At 38.6% G+C, this 16,201-nt stretch overlaps 1 protein-coding gene across 1 annotated transcript in view; it reads left to right on the forward strand.

Moving 5' to 3' along the window:
- LOC147075271 (cell adhesion molecule Dscam2-like) overlaps nucleotides 1-16,201 on the forward strand; it is a 45,619-nt gene that overhangs the window by 19,815 nt on the left and 9,603 nt on the right. Inside the window, exons 14-19 of the mRNA XM_085943239.1 lie at nucleotides 8,878-9,012; nucleotides 11,642-11,794; nucleotides 12,076-12,205; nucleotides 13,918-14,123; nucleotides 14,889-15,068; nucleotides 15,697-15,900. Coding sequence (XP_085799365.1) covers nucleotides 8,878-9,012; nucleotides 11,642-11,794; nucleotides 12,076-12,205; nucleotides 13,918-14,123; nucleotides 14,889-15,068; nucleotides 15,697-15,900 — 1,008 coding nt within the window. The remainder of the gene's footprint in view (nucleotides 1-8,877; nucleotides 9,013-11,641; nucleotides 11,795-12,075; nucleotides 12,206-13,917; nucleotides 14,124-14,888; nucleotides 15,069-15,696; nucleotides 15,901-16,201) is intronic.

Raw genomic sequence — 16,201 nt, forward strand, 5'->3', positions numbered from 1 at the left:
ACGCTCCCTTTACGACCCATGGACAGAAGTAGAGTTCGACTTCCCGTCGCGAATCACGTTCCCGCTTACTAGAAAATACGGCATAGTACCATGATATGCCAGGGAGACTCCCCTGACAATACCTTTAACATTAAATTACATAGGGTCATTTAAACCTATTCAATCTAACGCTCAATACTCCTAGCTATATATTACATTCTACAAGAATTTGAAATCAATCCCAATCAAGAGAATTATTTTTCGCAGCTCCGAATACTAATAAGGACTTAGCGTGAAAGTTACGAACTTCCCCACGCCTAAATTAGCAACGCTCTCTTCATTTCGCAGCTCCGAATACTAATAAGGACTTAGCGTGAAAGTTACGAACTTCCCCACGCCTAGATTAGCAACACGTCTTCATTTCGCAGCTCCGAATACTATTAGGGGCTTAGCGTGGAAGTCAAGGACTTCCCCATGCCCTAATTAGCAACACTTTCTTCGTTTTGCTCTCCCCGAAGACTTATTTCTTTCTCGCTTCGAGAAAAGACTCGTTTGCTTCGATAATAGACTTATTTCTTTATCGCTCCTCTCGAAGACTTGTTGTTTGCTCCGATAATAGACTTATTTCTTTATCGCTCCTCTCGAAGACTTGTGGTTTGCTCCGATAATAGACTTATTTCTTTATCGCTCCTCTCGAAGACTTGTTGTTTGCTTCGATAATAGACTTATTTCTTTATCGCTCCTCTCGAAGACTTGTTGTTTGCTTTGATAATAGACTTATTTCTTTATCGCTCCTCTCAAAGACTTGTTGTTTGCTTCGATAATAGACTTATTTCTTTATCGCTCCTCTCGAAGACTTGTTTGTTTCGCAGCTCCGAATACTAATAAGGACTTAGCGTGAAAGTCACGGACTTCCCCACGCCTTAATTAGCAACACGTTCTTCGTTTCGCTCTCCCCGAAGACTTATTTCTCTTTTGCTTCGAGAAAAGACTTGTCTTTCGCTTCGATCAGAGACTTATTTCTTTATCGCTCCTCTCGAAGTCTTATCGCTCGCTTCGATAATAGACTTATTTCTTTATCGCTCCTCTCGAAGACTTATAGCTCGGTTTAGTTAGAGACTTAGCTTACAGGCGATGGCGGTAGCGATCGCTTTGAGCGACGCTTACCTGATCGGCCTATACGCTGATACTGACGTTTGGGGGGCGCATTCCGGATGGGGGCGTCTCGTAAGACAGCGTCCAACGCATCTCGCCACTCGCCAAAGGTAGTACCTTGATCTTTGCTCCAGGGCGTTGGGAAGTTGGTCCTCGCAGGGCGCCGCCCTCCCAACCGTCCCACTCTCCTAAATTCTCTCTTGGGGGGCGCTATCTTGATGGGGGCGTCTTGTAAGACTGCGTCCAACGCATCCAGCCTCTCGCCAAGGATCCTCTCTTCATTAGATATTGTCGAGTCAACAATTCTTTCTACTTCAGCCCCTCCACCGCTAAGTTCGGAATCTGTTCCTGAACTCGCCAGTAGTTCTTCCCGCGCACATTCCTGCGCATCCATACGACGTTCTGACAGGGCGTGCACTCCCTCGTCTCTGTCGTTGGTAGCTTCGGAAAGCGGTGCAGGCGGTTCCACTGGGTCGTCTGCTCTTTCATTAGCCAGATTCTTCTCAAACTATTGCGCACCGCAGCTCCGAATACTAGTAAAGGACTTAGCGTGGAAGCCATGCGCTTCCCCACGCCTTAACTAGTAACACTCTCTTCGTTATTAATTTAAAGTATATTACACTTATCACTGATATGTATATCACGCTTATCATACTCATATATATCAATTTAACACTAGTATTTAAAACACTTTTAACACTAACATTTTTATCAAATTTAATATTTAAATCTTTATGAGGTAAACTATTTTTATTACGTGCAATTGCAGTAGTTGGCAATTTCTCTTCACCCGACGCATCCAACGTACTACCTACAATTGTCCACGTACTTCTGACTACGCTATTTGGACGGTCTGCAGTCGTTATAGAGGGTAGTGTCTTTCGACACGCCGCAAAATTCTGTCCCCGACTACACCTGTCCCTAGGATCTAAAATATTTACAGAACCGAGAAAATCCGTAGATATTTTGCTTTGTTGGTCATGGGCCGCCGTAGCTGAGTCCCATAACTCTTGTTCTCCGTTATTGAGTATATCACCGCCTTTGAGACGATGATCATACACAACAACTCTTTCGTCACTATATCTAGCTTTATCTATATACATTAAGTTCATGTTTCTTAGTTCAAACTTAACGCTATCAAAATTAATCTTATTAAGCTTACGTAACTTATTTTTAATAATCTTAATACTAAAGGACTTACATTTACTTGATTTTTGTTTAAGATAACGATTATAGTCATCTAATGCTATGAGCTCTTCTTCATTAAGTTTATTTCGCCTTAATTTACCGAAGGTATTAATGTTTTGTAGTCGACGATTAGTTCGACTCTTCCTAATAATATTCTTAACGTCAGCCTCGTGGGGTCTGTTCGCCAATTTAAAAGGTGAGTCCCTTCCTAAAGTTTCGTTGCTCGATTGCAACGACGATCGACTATCTAAACTACATACATCGCTATTAATTTCAAGTAAACTGCCAGCTTCGGCTTTAGTATAATTAGTACTATTAATATTTTTACACAAATGGTTAGCGGAAGCACAATAATTCGTTAAATTATTTGTTACAAGAGATCTGTCGTCAGTATCGACGAGACTACAGTTACTTACGTTTGCCGATGTTCTCAGCACACCAAGAGCGCCACTGCTTACGCCTTCGCCGCATCCACTGCTAGCTGTCTTTAACTGCTTATCTTGATAACCTTCTTCCTTGTTGCCAACATTTATTTCATAACTTCCTAATTCTAATTTATCTAAAAACTTTTTATATTCTATTTCGCCGCCGGTAAAAGAATTATTAGCTCGCGAAGTCTCAACATTGGACAACGTCTTACCGCTATTCTTTTTATTAAGATTTTCTACTATTTTACTAGCAGAATTATTAATATCGCGTTTGCGATAATTCTCCGGTCTTACGCTGCTATCCTTTACAAGAGGACCTGTACAAAGATTAACTTGGTTACTGGGGCCAGCTTCGACCTCACAGTGAACCTTAGGGTTAAATGATTTCACCGGAAGGGTGTCCTTCAGTTCACTTTCACAGTTAACCCTATTCGCCAGAAGAGCGTCTATGTCACTAGCTAGAACTCGGCTGAACGGCGTTCGAGGAACGTTCGTGTCACCTTCTTGAGTCTTCTCTTCGGCGGTCCGCCAGTGTTCGTCGTCTTGGAGCCATCGACGATCAACCCGGTCCGCGAGCCGTCTTCATGGCTCCTTTCTGGTCTGCTGAGCTGCTTGCCTGTCTGGGCAATCCTTGTTTTCATGGAAGCCAGGACAATGTTGACAACGCCTTTGTCTGGCACTGCCTCGCTCTTCAACGCGAGGACGTGGGCGGTACGCAGGTCTTTCTGAATCGTTTTGCTGGTCTGATTGCCGTGGAGGCCTTTTATCAACAGCCTCCGTGGTCTTATCAGATTTCGCGTTAGTCTCTTGTACCGAACGCGGCTTCTCGCGCCAAGTATTTTGCTGAGCGGGCCTCTTTTCATTGTTTGCCTTGACGGCATTTGCTGGAGATGGCTCGGAAGCCAATGCCGATTTCAATGGTCGAAGTGTATGAGCTACTTCAAGCAGCTCGTCCATCGTCTTCCATTTCCCTTGATTAACCCTTATTTGATCGCTCACGGTGAGTAGGTCATAAAAGGTTGAAGCCAGGGTTTCCGACTTCATTTCCGGAAGGAGTACCTTGGCTAATTCCATCTTCTTCAGGAGGAAACCATAAGCTCCCTCTTGAGGTCCTTGCTCTTTATGTTCGAGCTCCGTTCGTTGAGCACGACGCCTTGAAGGTGATTCGAAGTGCTCTTTCAGGTCGTTACTAAACGACCGCCAACTGTCCGATGTGTCAATATTCTTGGCCCAAGTCTTGGCCTCTCCTCTGAGCTGACGCATAGCCAACTCTGTCCAATTCTCAGCTGGGTACTTCACAGCTTCGCAATATTCTCTGCAGCGTCGGAGAAAAAGTTCAACGCTCTGCTTTGGGCTACCCTCATAGGTGGAATGGAGTTCCGGCTTAACATGGCACGGGGTACACACGGCTGGTTCTGGTGGTGCCATTTTTTGTTTGGGATCCGACGTGCTTACTTGCAAAAATGAATCCTCTTCGGGGAATACTTGCGCGTTTTGCAAGCCTTCTTCCAATATGAAGTCTTCTTCTACACTCGGACCCGGAACAGGGTTCGGCATAATTTCTTCGAATTCCTCCGTCCCCTGGAGTTGGAAGAAGCGGGCCTTCGACCGTAAATTCATATAAAAATTCAGCTATCGATTGCGCCGGTTTTCAGCTTCCTACGACCACCCGTTCGTCCGCAATCGGCGTTTAAAGTATTTTGAGGGCATGCGCTGCTTGTCGCTGATAACCCTGAAGGCTTGCAACTCCTGTTACAAGCGTCCAATCTTCTCCGTTTAAAATCTTATATTGTAATAGGTACAGGCCTTCATGTACCTATACCCATGACGTCACGGTAGTTATGATAATTATCGAGATTTTAATATACAAAGTAGTATAAATTTATTTTTTTCAAAAAATTTTTTCTTTGTCTGGGTTCTTGTACCTATACTTGTATGGTACTCAACTTTATATTAGAAAAAAGCTTAAAAATTCACACGAAATTTTTATTGTGCATTTTATTCTTAATTCTATTATTTCTGTTACGGTGAGTAACACAATTTATTTTTATACTTTCTTTATGGTTTAAAAGGGTCAGAGAGATCCTTTGGATAGTCTCATCGACATACTTTTGCTTAATGTCGGTATCTGACTCTAATAAATTACCAAAAGTATTTATTTTATTTATTCTTTCCTTTTCCAAGTAAATCAAGAAAAGTATTCTATATATAGTTGCCTTTACGTATATATTCTTCTCCAAATTATATTTTTCAAAAGTATTCATCACTGGTTCCTCGTTAATGCGAGTTACACTTTATTTCATTGTACTCACATTTATAAAGTTGAGGTAGATCGCTCTTGTAGCTCCGGTATAAGGTTCTTAAAACCTCTCAGGTAACCACAATTCATTGATACACTTCACAATATATTGTTTTTAAAATCTTTTAGTAGATCTTAGTTGTAGGATCGTTCAGGTTTTCGCAACCTGAAGATGCCGCACGCATTTGGGCGCCATAATGACATGACCCGGCTCACGGCTAGCTCAGTAATGCTACCGGGCCGTCACTGAGGAGACTAGTGATGAATTAGGAGAGGTGGATCTCCTTTGTAGTATCACAACCTTTGAATTCCCGAATAAAACTCTCAGCTGGTGTGGTGCCGAATTTATTCAGGTACTAGAGTTCACGGTCACACAATAAGGTTAACTGTCATTGTTCCCGTAATTAAATCTCATTAAAGTATCAGCAAACTATTTATTTGTTCACTATAGGATCTCTGTGAAATCTTTCACAAATTCCCGAAAAGTCACACCTAATTCAGAGAATGTATACGCAGATATTCTTTGGATATTTTTAATTCGAGAAATATTTTCCCATAAGAAAGAAAATATAAATTATTCTTTGGTCACACAGTATTAGGTTTATAAAAAAGAATAGAATTATTTTATTGTTGTTTATAAAGTTTATTTATATTCACAGTGTATTTACAAATATTTATTTGTGATTACAGACTTGTTTACAGAAGGTTTGCTTAATGTTTACAAATTTATTTACTAAAATTTGTTTTTATGTTTATGAATTTGTTTACAAAAGTTTATTTTATAATTATGTTTACTTAATAAAGTTTCAAAAATTTATTTTATAATTCCGAAAAAAGATTTGTAAAATTTATTATTACAAACTGAGTTTATTAATTTGTTTTTATAAAACAAATCCGATCACGTAATTTATCCCGATTACGTCACCTCGTATGATGAGTAATGAAAAATGAAATTACTCCGCGAGCGCGTTACTATCGACAGATACGTGGTATTCGAGCTACGTTTTAGCGGTCGACGTCACTACCGACAGATACGTGTTATTCGCGCTACGTTTTGCGGCACACGTCACGACCGGCAGATACGAGATATTCGCGTTACTTTTTGCCCGTCGATGGGGACTTATTGTAGGTAAATTTCACGAATGTTACTGAGAACCGTATCTCGTATCCGCGGAAGGACTGCTGCTTAGTAGGAGATCGCTGGTGAGAAGTGTAGAAACTAATGATCTTACGGAAAAAGGATGTCACCTTTTATACCCTCGGGATGGAGGTTTAACAGGAAACAGTCCGTAAGGGATAGCAGATGTATATCTTTCTCTCACGGGATAAATTTACGTATATCTCCCGTTCCTGGTAACTTTCTAATAGAGATATCTTCTAATTAAATCGGGTTAAATTTACTCTACTTTATTTCCGCAAAATTAAGACTTAATAGGGGTGTTTTAAGCACCCTCTAGAACATGTCCTTTAAATACGTAGTTACGGTGACGTCAGCAAAATAGTTGATTTTATATGATTTTTCGTGTTCAAACGAAGGGGAAAGTTTTTAGCTTTCCAACGAGGTATCAGAATAGGTACTCGTGTACTAAATAAGGGAATGGCAGTCTTTAAATTTAAAATGTCAAAATGAAAGGTTGACACCCACGTACTAGTCCTTTCCACCACTCTTGGCCTTTTTAGGCCAATAGAATTTTACTAAGTTTTAATAAAACTATTTGGAGCCGCAGAAAACGTTTCATTCGATATTTACCTTTCGGACGAACATTATTACGTGAAAATACTATAATATTACACTTAACATTTCAACTTAAATATATAAATGCTTAATCCTAACAAGATGTTATTTACAAGCGACTACAAATTTATTTCGTCCTTAATAGTGGCTTTTCCATAGTAATCTAAACGTAACCTTGAATCTATTTTTATCTGGCAACTCAACACAGCCGGGCCGTAAATTCTAGTCGAACAGAATTCAGTTAAGGTTCAAGGTCACGCGCCAGTTTGTGTTTTTAGTCGCAGTATTTGATTCTTTTATTACTTAGGAGGCAATTAAGATTTATTATTGTTTATGGGTAGAAACCCATCTATACCAGAATCTCAAGTTTTTCCAATTGTTACTTTTACAATATTCATTATAGTCAGCAAGTTATAGCATTAACAAAATCTATAATTATAATTACGCGTCTATAGATATAGATACGCGTTTACAATATTTTTATAACGGTAGTTAACTCCTATCTTGTATTGATAAAATTAGTATTAAAATTCTTTATTTACAATTATACAGTATATAAATTTATAAATATTCAATTTTCTTTTCCAATTTTCATACACTTCCATTATAGCTATAAAAGTTATTGAAGCATGTACCTGCTTAATTTTACGTAAACAATCTCTCCCATAACTTATTTTCTAAGTTTAATGGAGATTTCCCGGAAATTATTTCCGAAATAGATCGATTTGAAATTTCATGGCGTGTCATTTCGAGGTCTGCGGTCACAGCGTTCCAATTACACTTGAACAGTCTCGATTCTCCGAGGCGAAATTTTTTACGTAAAATTTTATTACATTTTACAAAGAAAAGGTTAACAACATACATTTTACTTCCTAATACTAAACGATTACGCTACTGGTTACCTGTTCATGGTCTTTTTCGACCATTTCTTCTCTGCTTCTTCCATAGTTTAGGACGATGGGACTTATATATTCTGTTCGTACCTCGTCGTGAGGTTGTCGCACGGCTATTTGAGAAGTAGAATTGACTACAAGGCTAGATTTGTATAGTTATGTCGTTAAACCATACTCTGCCATAAACACTAACTGAAGGTCGGCGTTTTTGTTCGTGTCAACAAACATGTCCCCGAAAGAAGAAGCAGACGATACCACCGTGACTTGACATGACATTACAACATCATCAGGGGGGTCCAGCGATCATCCATCACCCCCCCCCCCCCCCTCTTTCGGAGGTGACAACCTTTTTTATAAAACCTTCCTTGTTTAATGCTCTCGATAGTCTGTCATCAGATTTCTTGAACGAAATGTACCGTTGTAAAATGAATTCTAGTAATGCATAATGAAAAACGTTATAATTGGCTCGAAAACAGAAAAATACAATTTCGAAAGAAGTCTGGCTCGATCCAAACCCCTTTTGATTAACAAGCGGGTACATTGCCAATTACACTATTCCGGCCATCATTGATAATTTTTACCAATAAAATTTTCACTCAGATTTTATTTTGAATGCAGCATAATTAGAAGGCCTCTTAGTCCAGTGCATAAGGCACTGACCATTCATCCAGGGGCTCCGGGTTCGATTCCCGGAGAGGTCACAATATATTTTAGTGATTTTTTCAAAGCCTCGATGTTTCTGATTGTTTCACTTCTATTACTAATTACACTACTATCACTGGGCTTCATGACCTGTTGTAATGTTAAAAAATAATATAATATATAAAACCAATACAGCGCATTGAAATGAATGCTGATTTTTGATATTTTTATGTAAGTAAATATATTTTAAAAATAAGTACAAATAATGTAGGTACCTAGCTAATATTCATCATTTGCCATGACAGTGAACACATGAGAGCAATCCCCTTAGTCCTTGTCCAGGTGGCACAATTTGTCTCGCGCGCATTCCAGGTACATGTGACCTCATTGAGCTATCTACATTTCTAATCGCCGCTTGTCACTTCTCGCGTGCGGTTGAGGTACAGGTGACCTCATTGAGCTGTCCACATGCACTTGCGACGTATCGTGGCTAGACACGCGTCATCTGGACAAGCTCTTACTGATAATACATACAATGTTTTTTTTCATAATTTTTAGTACCCGAGGTCGCTCCAGAGGGCGTCAGCTGTTCCCCAGTTTCTCCAACATCTATCCGAGTAAGCTGGAGTCCTCTACCACAGCATCTTCAAGGAGGAGCCATGTTGGGATACACTGTTCTATATGCCACTATTGGTAATGAACACAAGAGATTACCTATTTCTGATTGTTTGCCATTATCATCAAAATATATCAAAGATTAGGGTTTAGTTTAGACTAACCCAAAGAAGCACTAGGAAAGTTTAGTAATCTATATGGAGTACATAATATTATAAACCTCAAGAAATTTGGAACTCTTCTCCTCTTTTTGCATGGGGGATACGTTCCAGACTACCGTGCAAAACAAAACCATGTAAAAAAAGATAAGGTGCCCATACAAAAATGGTAGATAGGTTCCATTACTTAAAATCAACTCAAAATATGAAATTTTTGAACTCAAAAATAAATCGAATTTACTTATTATTTATAGGTAGGTTACCTACATAGACATATGTATACAAAAAATACATAGTTTTTGATTCAAATTAAACATAGCAGAGAGAAATATATTCATTCAGTGTCGCTACTTGACAATAAACGTGCTCGTTTACTGCTGTTTTTCGCTGGCGAAAAATCACTCTCATCGCTGGAAATATTTAATGACGCTGACGCCGAAGCACGCGTCGCTTCTCTCGTGTCAAACCCAAAGTGACTGACTAGTGGCGCCATGTATGTAACGTATGTATGTAACCATTGGCGGCTTAATCCGGAAAAACCTAGCAGGTCAATTTTGAATATATTATTTTAATTTGCCTTTTCGTTGTATACTGAAAAGACGTATTGCAAATTGACTTTTTATACATTATAGAATAAGTGCTAGAAATTGTTATAGGTCGGTACCTACTAACCCTTCAAAAAATGTCCGTTTTTCATAACGCCAACCCATCGTTAACCGAAATTGCACACAACGCGTTATAATTTTTTGTAAATCAGGTCCACTTTTCTTTCTTTGCTTTTTGAAAAATCATCAATCACACGATTATAAAAATTGTCTATTTTTCCCACATATTTTTTTTCAATACTGAGCATTGCAAGAGCGGTCAGTCTATCCTGGCCCTATTGCGTAGAAAGGTTTTTATTCTTTTGAGAGTGGAAAAACATCTTTCACTTTCAACTGTTGTCATTGGTATGACGCAAATAAATTGGAGAACTTTGATCGACTCGGAAAATGTTTCGTTGAAATTATTGCTGAGTAAAAAATGTAGAAGAGAAACTGCACTAATAGCGCCATGCAAATCATCTCGTTGATAAAACACCAATAATTCATTTTTTAACTTGATTATGTTTATTTCTTCTAACAGTTTTACCAAATTTACTTGACGTGTGGGAAAATTATTTTTAAAATCAGTGTAATTTTCTTTATTGAACAAATCGGATATAATGAGATGATCGTTGGATGCAAATCGTGCTTCCATTTCCATTATAATTGTATCACAGACTTCAATTGCTACTGCGTGCGTACTAACTGCTTCACAAAAATGTTATAAATCACCAAAAACTCCTTATATATTATTAAAATAACCAAAGGCATTCGTCAAAACCTGTCAACGAATCCGAACCGCATACACAGTTGCGTCTTGAGACCAATTATCTAGTCAGTGTTATCATTCTGTTTCATTTAATTAGGTGAAAAAATCTTTTGTCTCACACTCGGGCATTGCCGATATTACAGTAATTCACGCACCGTTACAAGCTTCGATCTCGTATTTTGTGTTATATCGATCTCTGTCTTATGTATGAGAAACGAGAGAGAAAATTTTATAAAAATATTCAATTTGGGTCAATTTTCAGACTGCCGGCGAACACAATATTTTTGTTCGGGGAATTATCGCCCAAACAAAAAAAGCCCAATAGACTGGGTTGACACAATATCGCGCGCCCTATAATTTCAAATCCACCGATTATTATTAATATTATTATATATGACATTGCACATATTATTAATATTATTATGTCGATTGTAAGGTATTTATTTTGGCAGGTCAATGACCGAATGACCTATAGAGGGAGCCGCCAGTGTATGTAACGTATGTATATCTGGGCGCCATCCGGTGTCAACATATGTATGCACCAGTGGCGTGCAGTCCATTGCAACGCATATATATAATATGAATACGTGTATTAATGAAGGCTCTAAGTACCAAAAAGTAGTATTGCCTGTAGTTACAAAATACCGAGTCATTGCATTAAAATTTCATGAAGCAGACCTTTTGAAAAATGTGGTTTTACAATGTGAACCAATCACGGCAGCTTCTATAATTTTAGGTATTAAGAACTCGCAAGTGTCAACACACCATCGTCAGCCATTTTATATTGGATGCCGTTGACCACTGCAGTGCTATTTACACCATTATAAATAAAACACGCCAACGGACTCACAACGTCGACAGGTTTAAATATTTTGCTGTATTTTTTTGACTTACTTGAGGCACTTAGACCATAGTTGAAGTTATTGGCGTTGGTATGTAGAACATTTTTCTATAAAAATGTCAGTTTTTATTTTTTTGGTACTTAGCGCCTTAATGAATACACGCATTCATGTACATACATACATATTTTTATTCTTTTTAGTTTTTTTAAATCGTGTTAAAGCAAAACATACAATACATATACAATAAATATACATATACAAAAATAAATGCTATTGATAGATGTTACCATACAAGTGTTATGAAGAATATTAAAATAAAAAAAATAATATAATAGTATATTCTTTGGTCTGTAGAAGGAGTACAGCGTAACATGACGAGCGTGCACAGCGAGGTGTACCTCCAGGGCCTGAGCAAGTTCACCAACTACTCCATCGAAGTAGGAGGCCACTGTGGAAGAGGCCTTGGACCACTTTCTGTACCACGTCTGTGTGCAACACTCGAAGACAGTAAGTTTTATACTTAACCTACTTACATATATCTTAAAATTAATACTAAAAGAAAGGCCTGGGAAAAATTGTCAACCCACTTCTACTTCTATTTTTGTTTGAATTGTGACTTTTTGTATTGTGACCGCTCATTTAAAAATATCTATTCTCTGATATAACGAGAAAATTCAGTCGGTCCCATCTTCCTCATAATAACCAAGTTCGACTGTATTTTACTTCAAATAATATACCTACTACTTATTTGCACAAATACATTGAATAAGAGTTTATTTCTTTTACAGTTCCAAGTGCCCCGTCTGACATAAAAGCATTGGTAGTGACATCTACTTCAATATTAATCAGTTGGCAGCCTCCTTTACATGCCAATGGAAAACTTCTGCACTACACACTCTACGTTAAACCAGTAGTAGGGTAAGTAATAGCGCCTACACACATGCATAGATTTACTGCCACCAATAGCGTGTAAATTAAACTGTTACGGCAATAATTGTTTACACACAAAAATACTGAATGTTGCACCTATCTCATTTTGCATATTTTGCAATCACTCCATGATTTCGAGACTTACCAACTTTTGGCAATAACCACACGTATCTGATCTATAAAAAAATACTGAAAATTTAAAAGTTTTATAATATACTATTATTCTGTATTTTATAATTATGTGACATCTATTTTTGTAATTTAAAAGGTAGTGTTGATATAAATTACTTCTGCTTTGTCATTCCGTCACTAGATGTCATTTAAATTTTAAAAAAATCCTATTGCAACTTAAAAACAAATTATCGTAGTTTGTCTTTCATGCTTGCATTCTTTGTGTAGTAAGTAAAGTTCTATTCTATCTGCACAAATGTAAATGAAGCAGAGGTTAAGAGGTATTCCTTACAACCTTTATTATTACAACACTCAGTGGCAATTTCATAACACTTTTAGTGTGTTTAATATTAATATACATTATCACCGGCCTTCTGCGCGCTCTGAAGCGGAGATGGCAGGCCGTGATAACGTCAAGGTCAAAGCGGGGGTGGGGGACAGAAACGCACGGGGTATTTGGTCAAGGCTGGTTTATTTCATCGTATTGCAGGGCAGTCGTTACAGATACAGGTTATTGTCGTCGTTGGCGGTCGGTTGGTAATTGGCGGGCTGCAACGTGGTGTCGCGGGCTTGGCTGCTGGGGCTTCGCATCCGAGGCGATGCTCGCTGTCCGATGGGAGGTAGGCATAGATAGAGGTAGGGTCGGGGCTTGCGGCTTGGCGTGCTGCCGATGTCAGATGTGGTCTTTTTGGCGGGCTGTCCGGAATGCTGGCTTGGCTTCGCGTCCGAGGCGAGCGAAGGCGAGAAGAGATTTTGCGGTTGATGCTGTTGGTTCGGCGGTTGATGTAAAAGAGATGCTGGCTGGTCGACGTATCAGGCAAGAGAGAGCTTTCGCGCCCATCCAGATCCAACTGCCAGATTCGCGGCGTCCTGTTTTATCCGTCGGTCGGGAAGCTCCCTGTTTTACCGACGGATTGACTAGTGGCGGCGCGAGCGGCCGTTTTTGATAGACCGCATCTGTTTTGGCAGGAATTTGACGAATTTGAATTTCAAGGAGACGGGTTCCGCTCGGCCGAGGGTTGCGATCACCGCGAAGAGTGGACGTAGGCTGTGGTATTTTGGGAAATATGATGGTTCGGTCCGCCCTTTGAGGTAGTCTCCTGTGGGAGATTTCCATCTGGTATCAACATAAAAAAAAACTAGTTTTACATACCCAACATATTTGAGAGTTAGATTATAATGTCTTATGGACGTTTGTAGTGGTTTGAAGTTTTTTTTTGATATAATATAACTATATTCTCAATACAGATGGAGCATTATTTTACACTTACAATACTAATGTCGGACGTTTATATAACTTAGTACATCCCAAGCAAAAAGATGTAAGAACACAAAAAAGCCTGCAAGGCGAAATCAATTAATATTTTATTCTTTCACCTTTTTTCAATGTCACTTTCATATATTTTGACTACACCTTTACACAAAGGTTTTTTAAATGCTTTTCTAATATTGTAATAGCCGAACAACATTTTCAATATTGATTATTTTTTGTCTTAGTATAGCTCAAGAATAGATTTATATATTTCCAGTGGTGGCACAACGCAAAGCTACCGAGTCTCAATCCAACAGATAGAAAACTCAAGTGGAACTTGGGAGTGGTCGGTATCAGGTGGGATATCTCACGCGGTGCGAGGACTGACCCAGGGCAGGCGGTACGAGGCATGGGTGACGGCAAATACTAAGACGGGTGAAGGGGAACCCTCCAGAAGAGTGGCTGCTGAACCTACTGATAGAGGTTTGTGAATGATTAATAATTTTAATTATCTTCCTAAAGTGTTTCCAAGAATACTTATCATTTGCTAATATTCTAACACCTTCCCAGGATTTACAAGCATCTCATAGCTCTGCCATATACGCCGTTAGTATCTACCAGTGGCGAAGGGTGGAGGTAGGCTTTTAAGATCTGACATTAATAATAGTACACACTAAACTTTGTCAGTCATACTTATTTGTTTTCATTGAACTAAGAATATAAATAGCAGATAGCACTGGTTACTTGATACAATATATTATTATCTTTAAATAATTATAATCAGTGGGTAATAATAAAAAACATCAGAAATTTGCAATGCGGCGGGAAAGAGAAGAGAGATATGTATTATCACTTGTGTCACTACGACGAGGAGATTTAGTTACCATCTCCGCTCACAGAGTGCGACAGTGTCGCCATTATATTTAATTTGTCCTCACAAGAAATAATTCTTTACTACAAACACTTCCTCACAGCCTTAGTTTCAATAATTGAAAAACTCAGAGGGTTATCGTTTTGATGCTGATGATGACAAAGATCTCTCCATTTATCGGGGGTAATATCGTGATGCTTGGAAGTCCCCGATGTTATTAATATCTGGTTTGGAAGGTTGCGTTGGGTGTGAGTGATATGGTATATTCGGGACACAGTTGAATAATACACGGTGTTGGTATTTTCTTGGTTTTATATTGTAGAATAAAATTAGGATAAACCAAGTTATGCATTACATAGTTTTATATAATGTTCCAGTGGTGGCAGGAGTGGCTTCGTTGGGCGGTTCAATTTGGGCACTGGTCGGCAGTTCACCACTCCTGGCCTGCCGAGCTCTTGGCAGTCCTCAGCCGAGGACCGTCTGGTATCATCATAACAAAGTCATCACACATCATCCAAGGTTCACGCTGAACTCTGATGATAGTCTTCTGATACATAGTAAGTGGACAAAATTTCAGTGTATTGAAAAAATGGTCACCCACAACAAGGAATTGGAATTCACAAGTCTTTATGGGCTAAGGGTCATTTAACGATAGTCGCTTAACGATAGTCAAAATCAGCCGTTTAGTGACTCCATTACATAATGCCAGAATTGAGAAACACAAGTGATAGCTTTTAAAATAATCAAGTTACTTACAATTCATAATTCTGTCAATATTTAGTGATAAGATCTACTCATGTATGTGGTGGCCCTCATAGTACAGTGCATGTCTTACAATATTTTATTCTAAATGTCATGTTGTGAACGTCCTAAATTAATCATTTGTTATGTACTCAACGTGTCGTTTTCAAATAAATAAATAAATATGATGCTGGCCTGTCATCCGTGGGCTCCAGGTTCGACCTCAGTGAGGTCACAAGTTTAAATCACTTGAAATCCTTTTATTTTATATTTAACCAAGCTTCGGTATAGTGATAATATCACCATGCGTTGGATATTAACTGTTCAATCTCTTCAACTGTTCAATCTAAGAAAAGAATTTATCTATGTAAGTGTAACGGAAACGGCAAGGTAACATAATAGAATAATCAGCCAAATTTAACAATAAACCTATTTCGTTTCCAGAAATAGATGGTTCCCTCGAAGGCAACTACACATGCCTGGCGAAGAATCTGTTTGGTTCAGACTCTGTGACATACATGGTCGGAGTAGTTTCTCCGCCCAACGCCCCAGCTCTACGAGCTCTGCCGGCTCGAAGAGGCATCCTACTCGAGTGGACGAAACCCTCGCAGATATTACAACCTAACAACAGGACGTCTATTATATTGGGTAAGAATTTTAAATATCTTTTGTATTTCAGTGAATTTTAATCCTTTGTCAAATTACTTAGTGACATCTTTATGATTTTATTGAATGAGTCTTGATTTTATTGATGATAAATCTTAAACTATAGATACATCTAGACCCCACAATGAAGCTGCGTGCCGTGCGTTTGGTTTGTGGGCGAGCGAATGCATTCGTATACAAATGTTTGAGACCATAGATAGAACATTTCGCTGGTGTTCGCCCAAAGTGCTCACACTAGACGCTCAGAATTAAAATATAATTTTCTATTTTTTTACGTTATATA

Source organism: Rhyacophila brunnea, unplaced genomic scaffold, assembly GCF_057557595.1.
Source record: "Rhyacophila brunnea isolate RB1 unplaced genomic scaffold, BYU_Rbru_1.0 scaffold_15, whole genome shotgun sequence".
Lineage (NCBI taxonomy): Eukaryota > Metazoa > Arthropoda > Insecta > Trichoptera > Rhyacophilidae > Rhyacophila > Rhyacophila brunnea.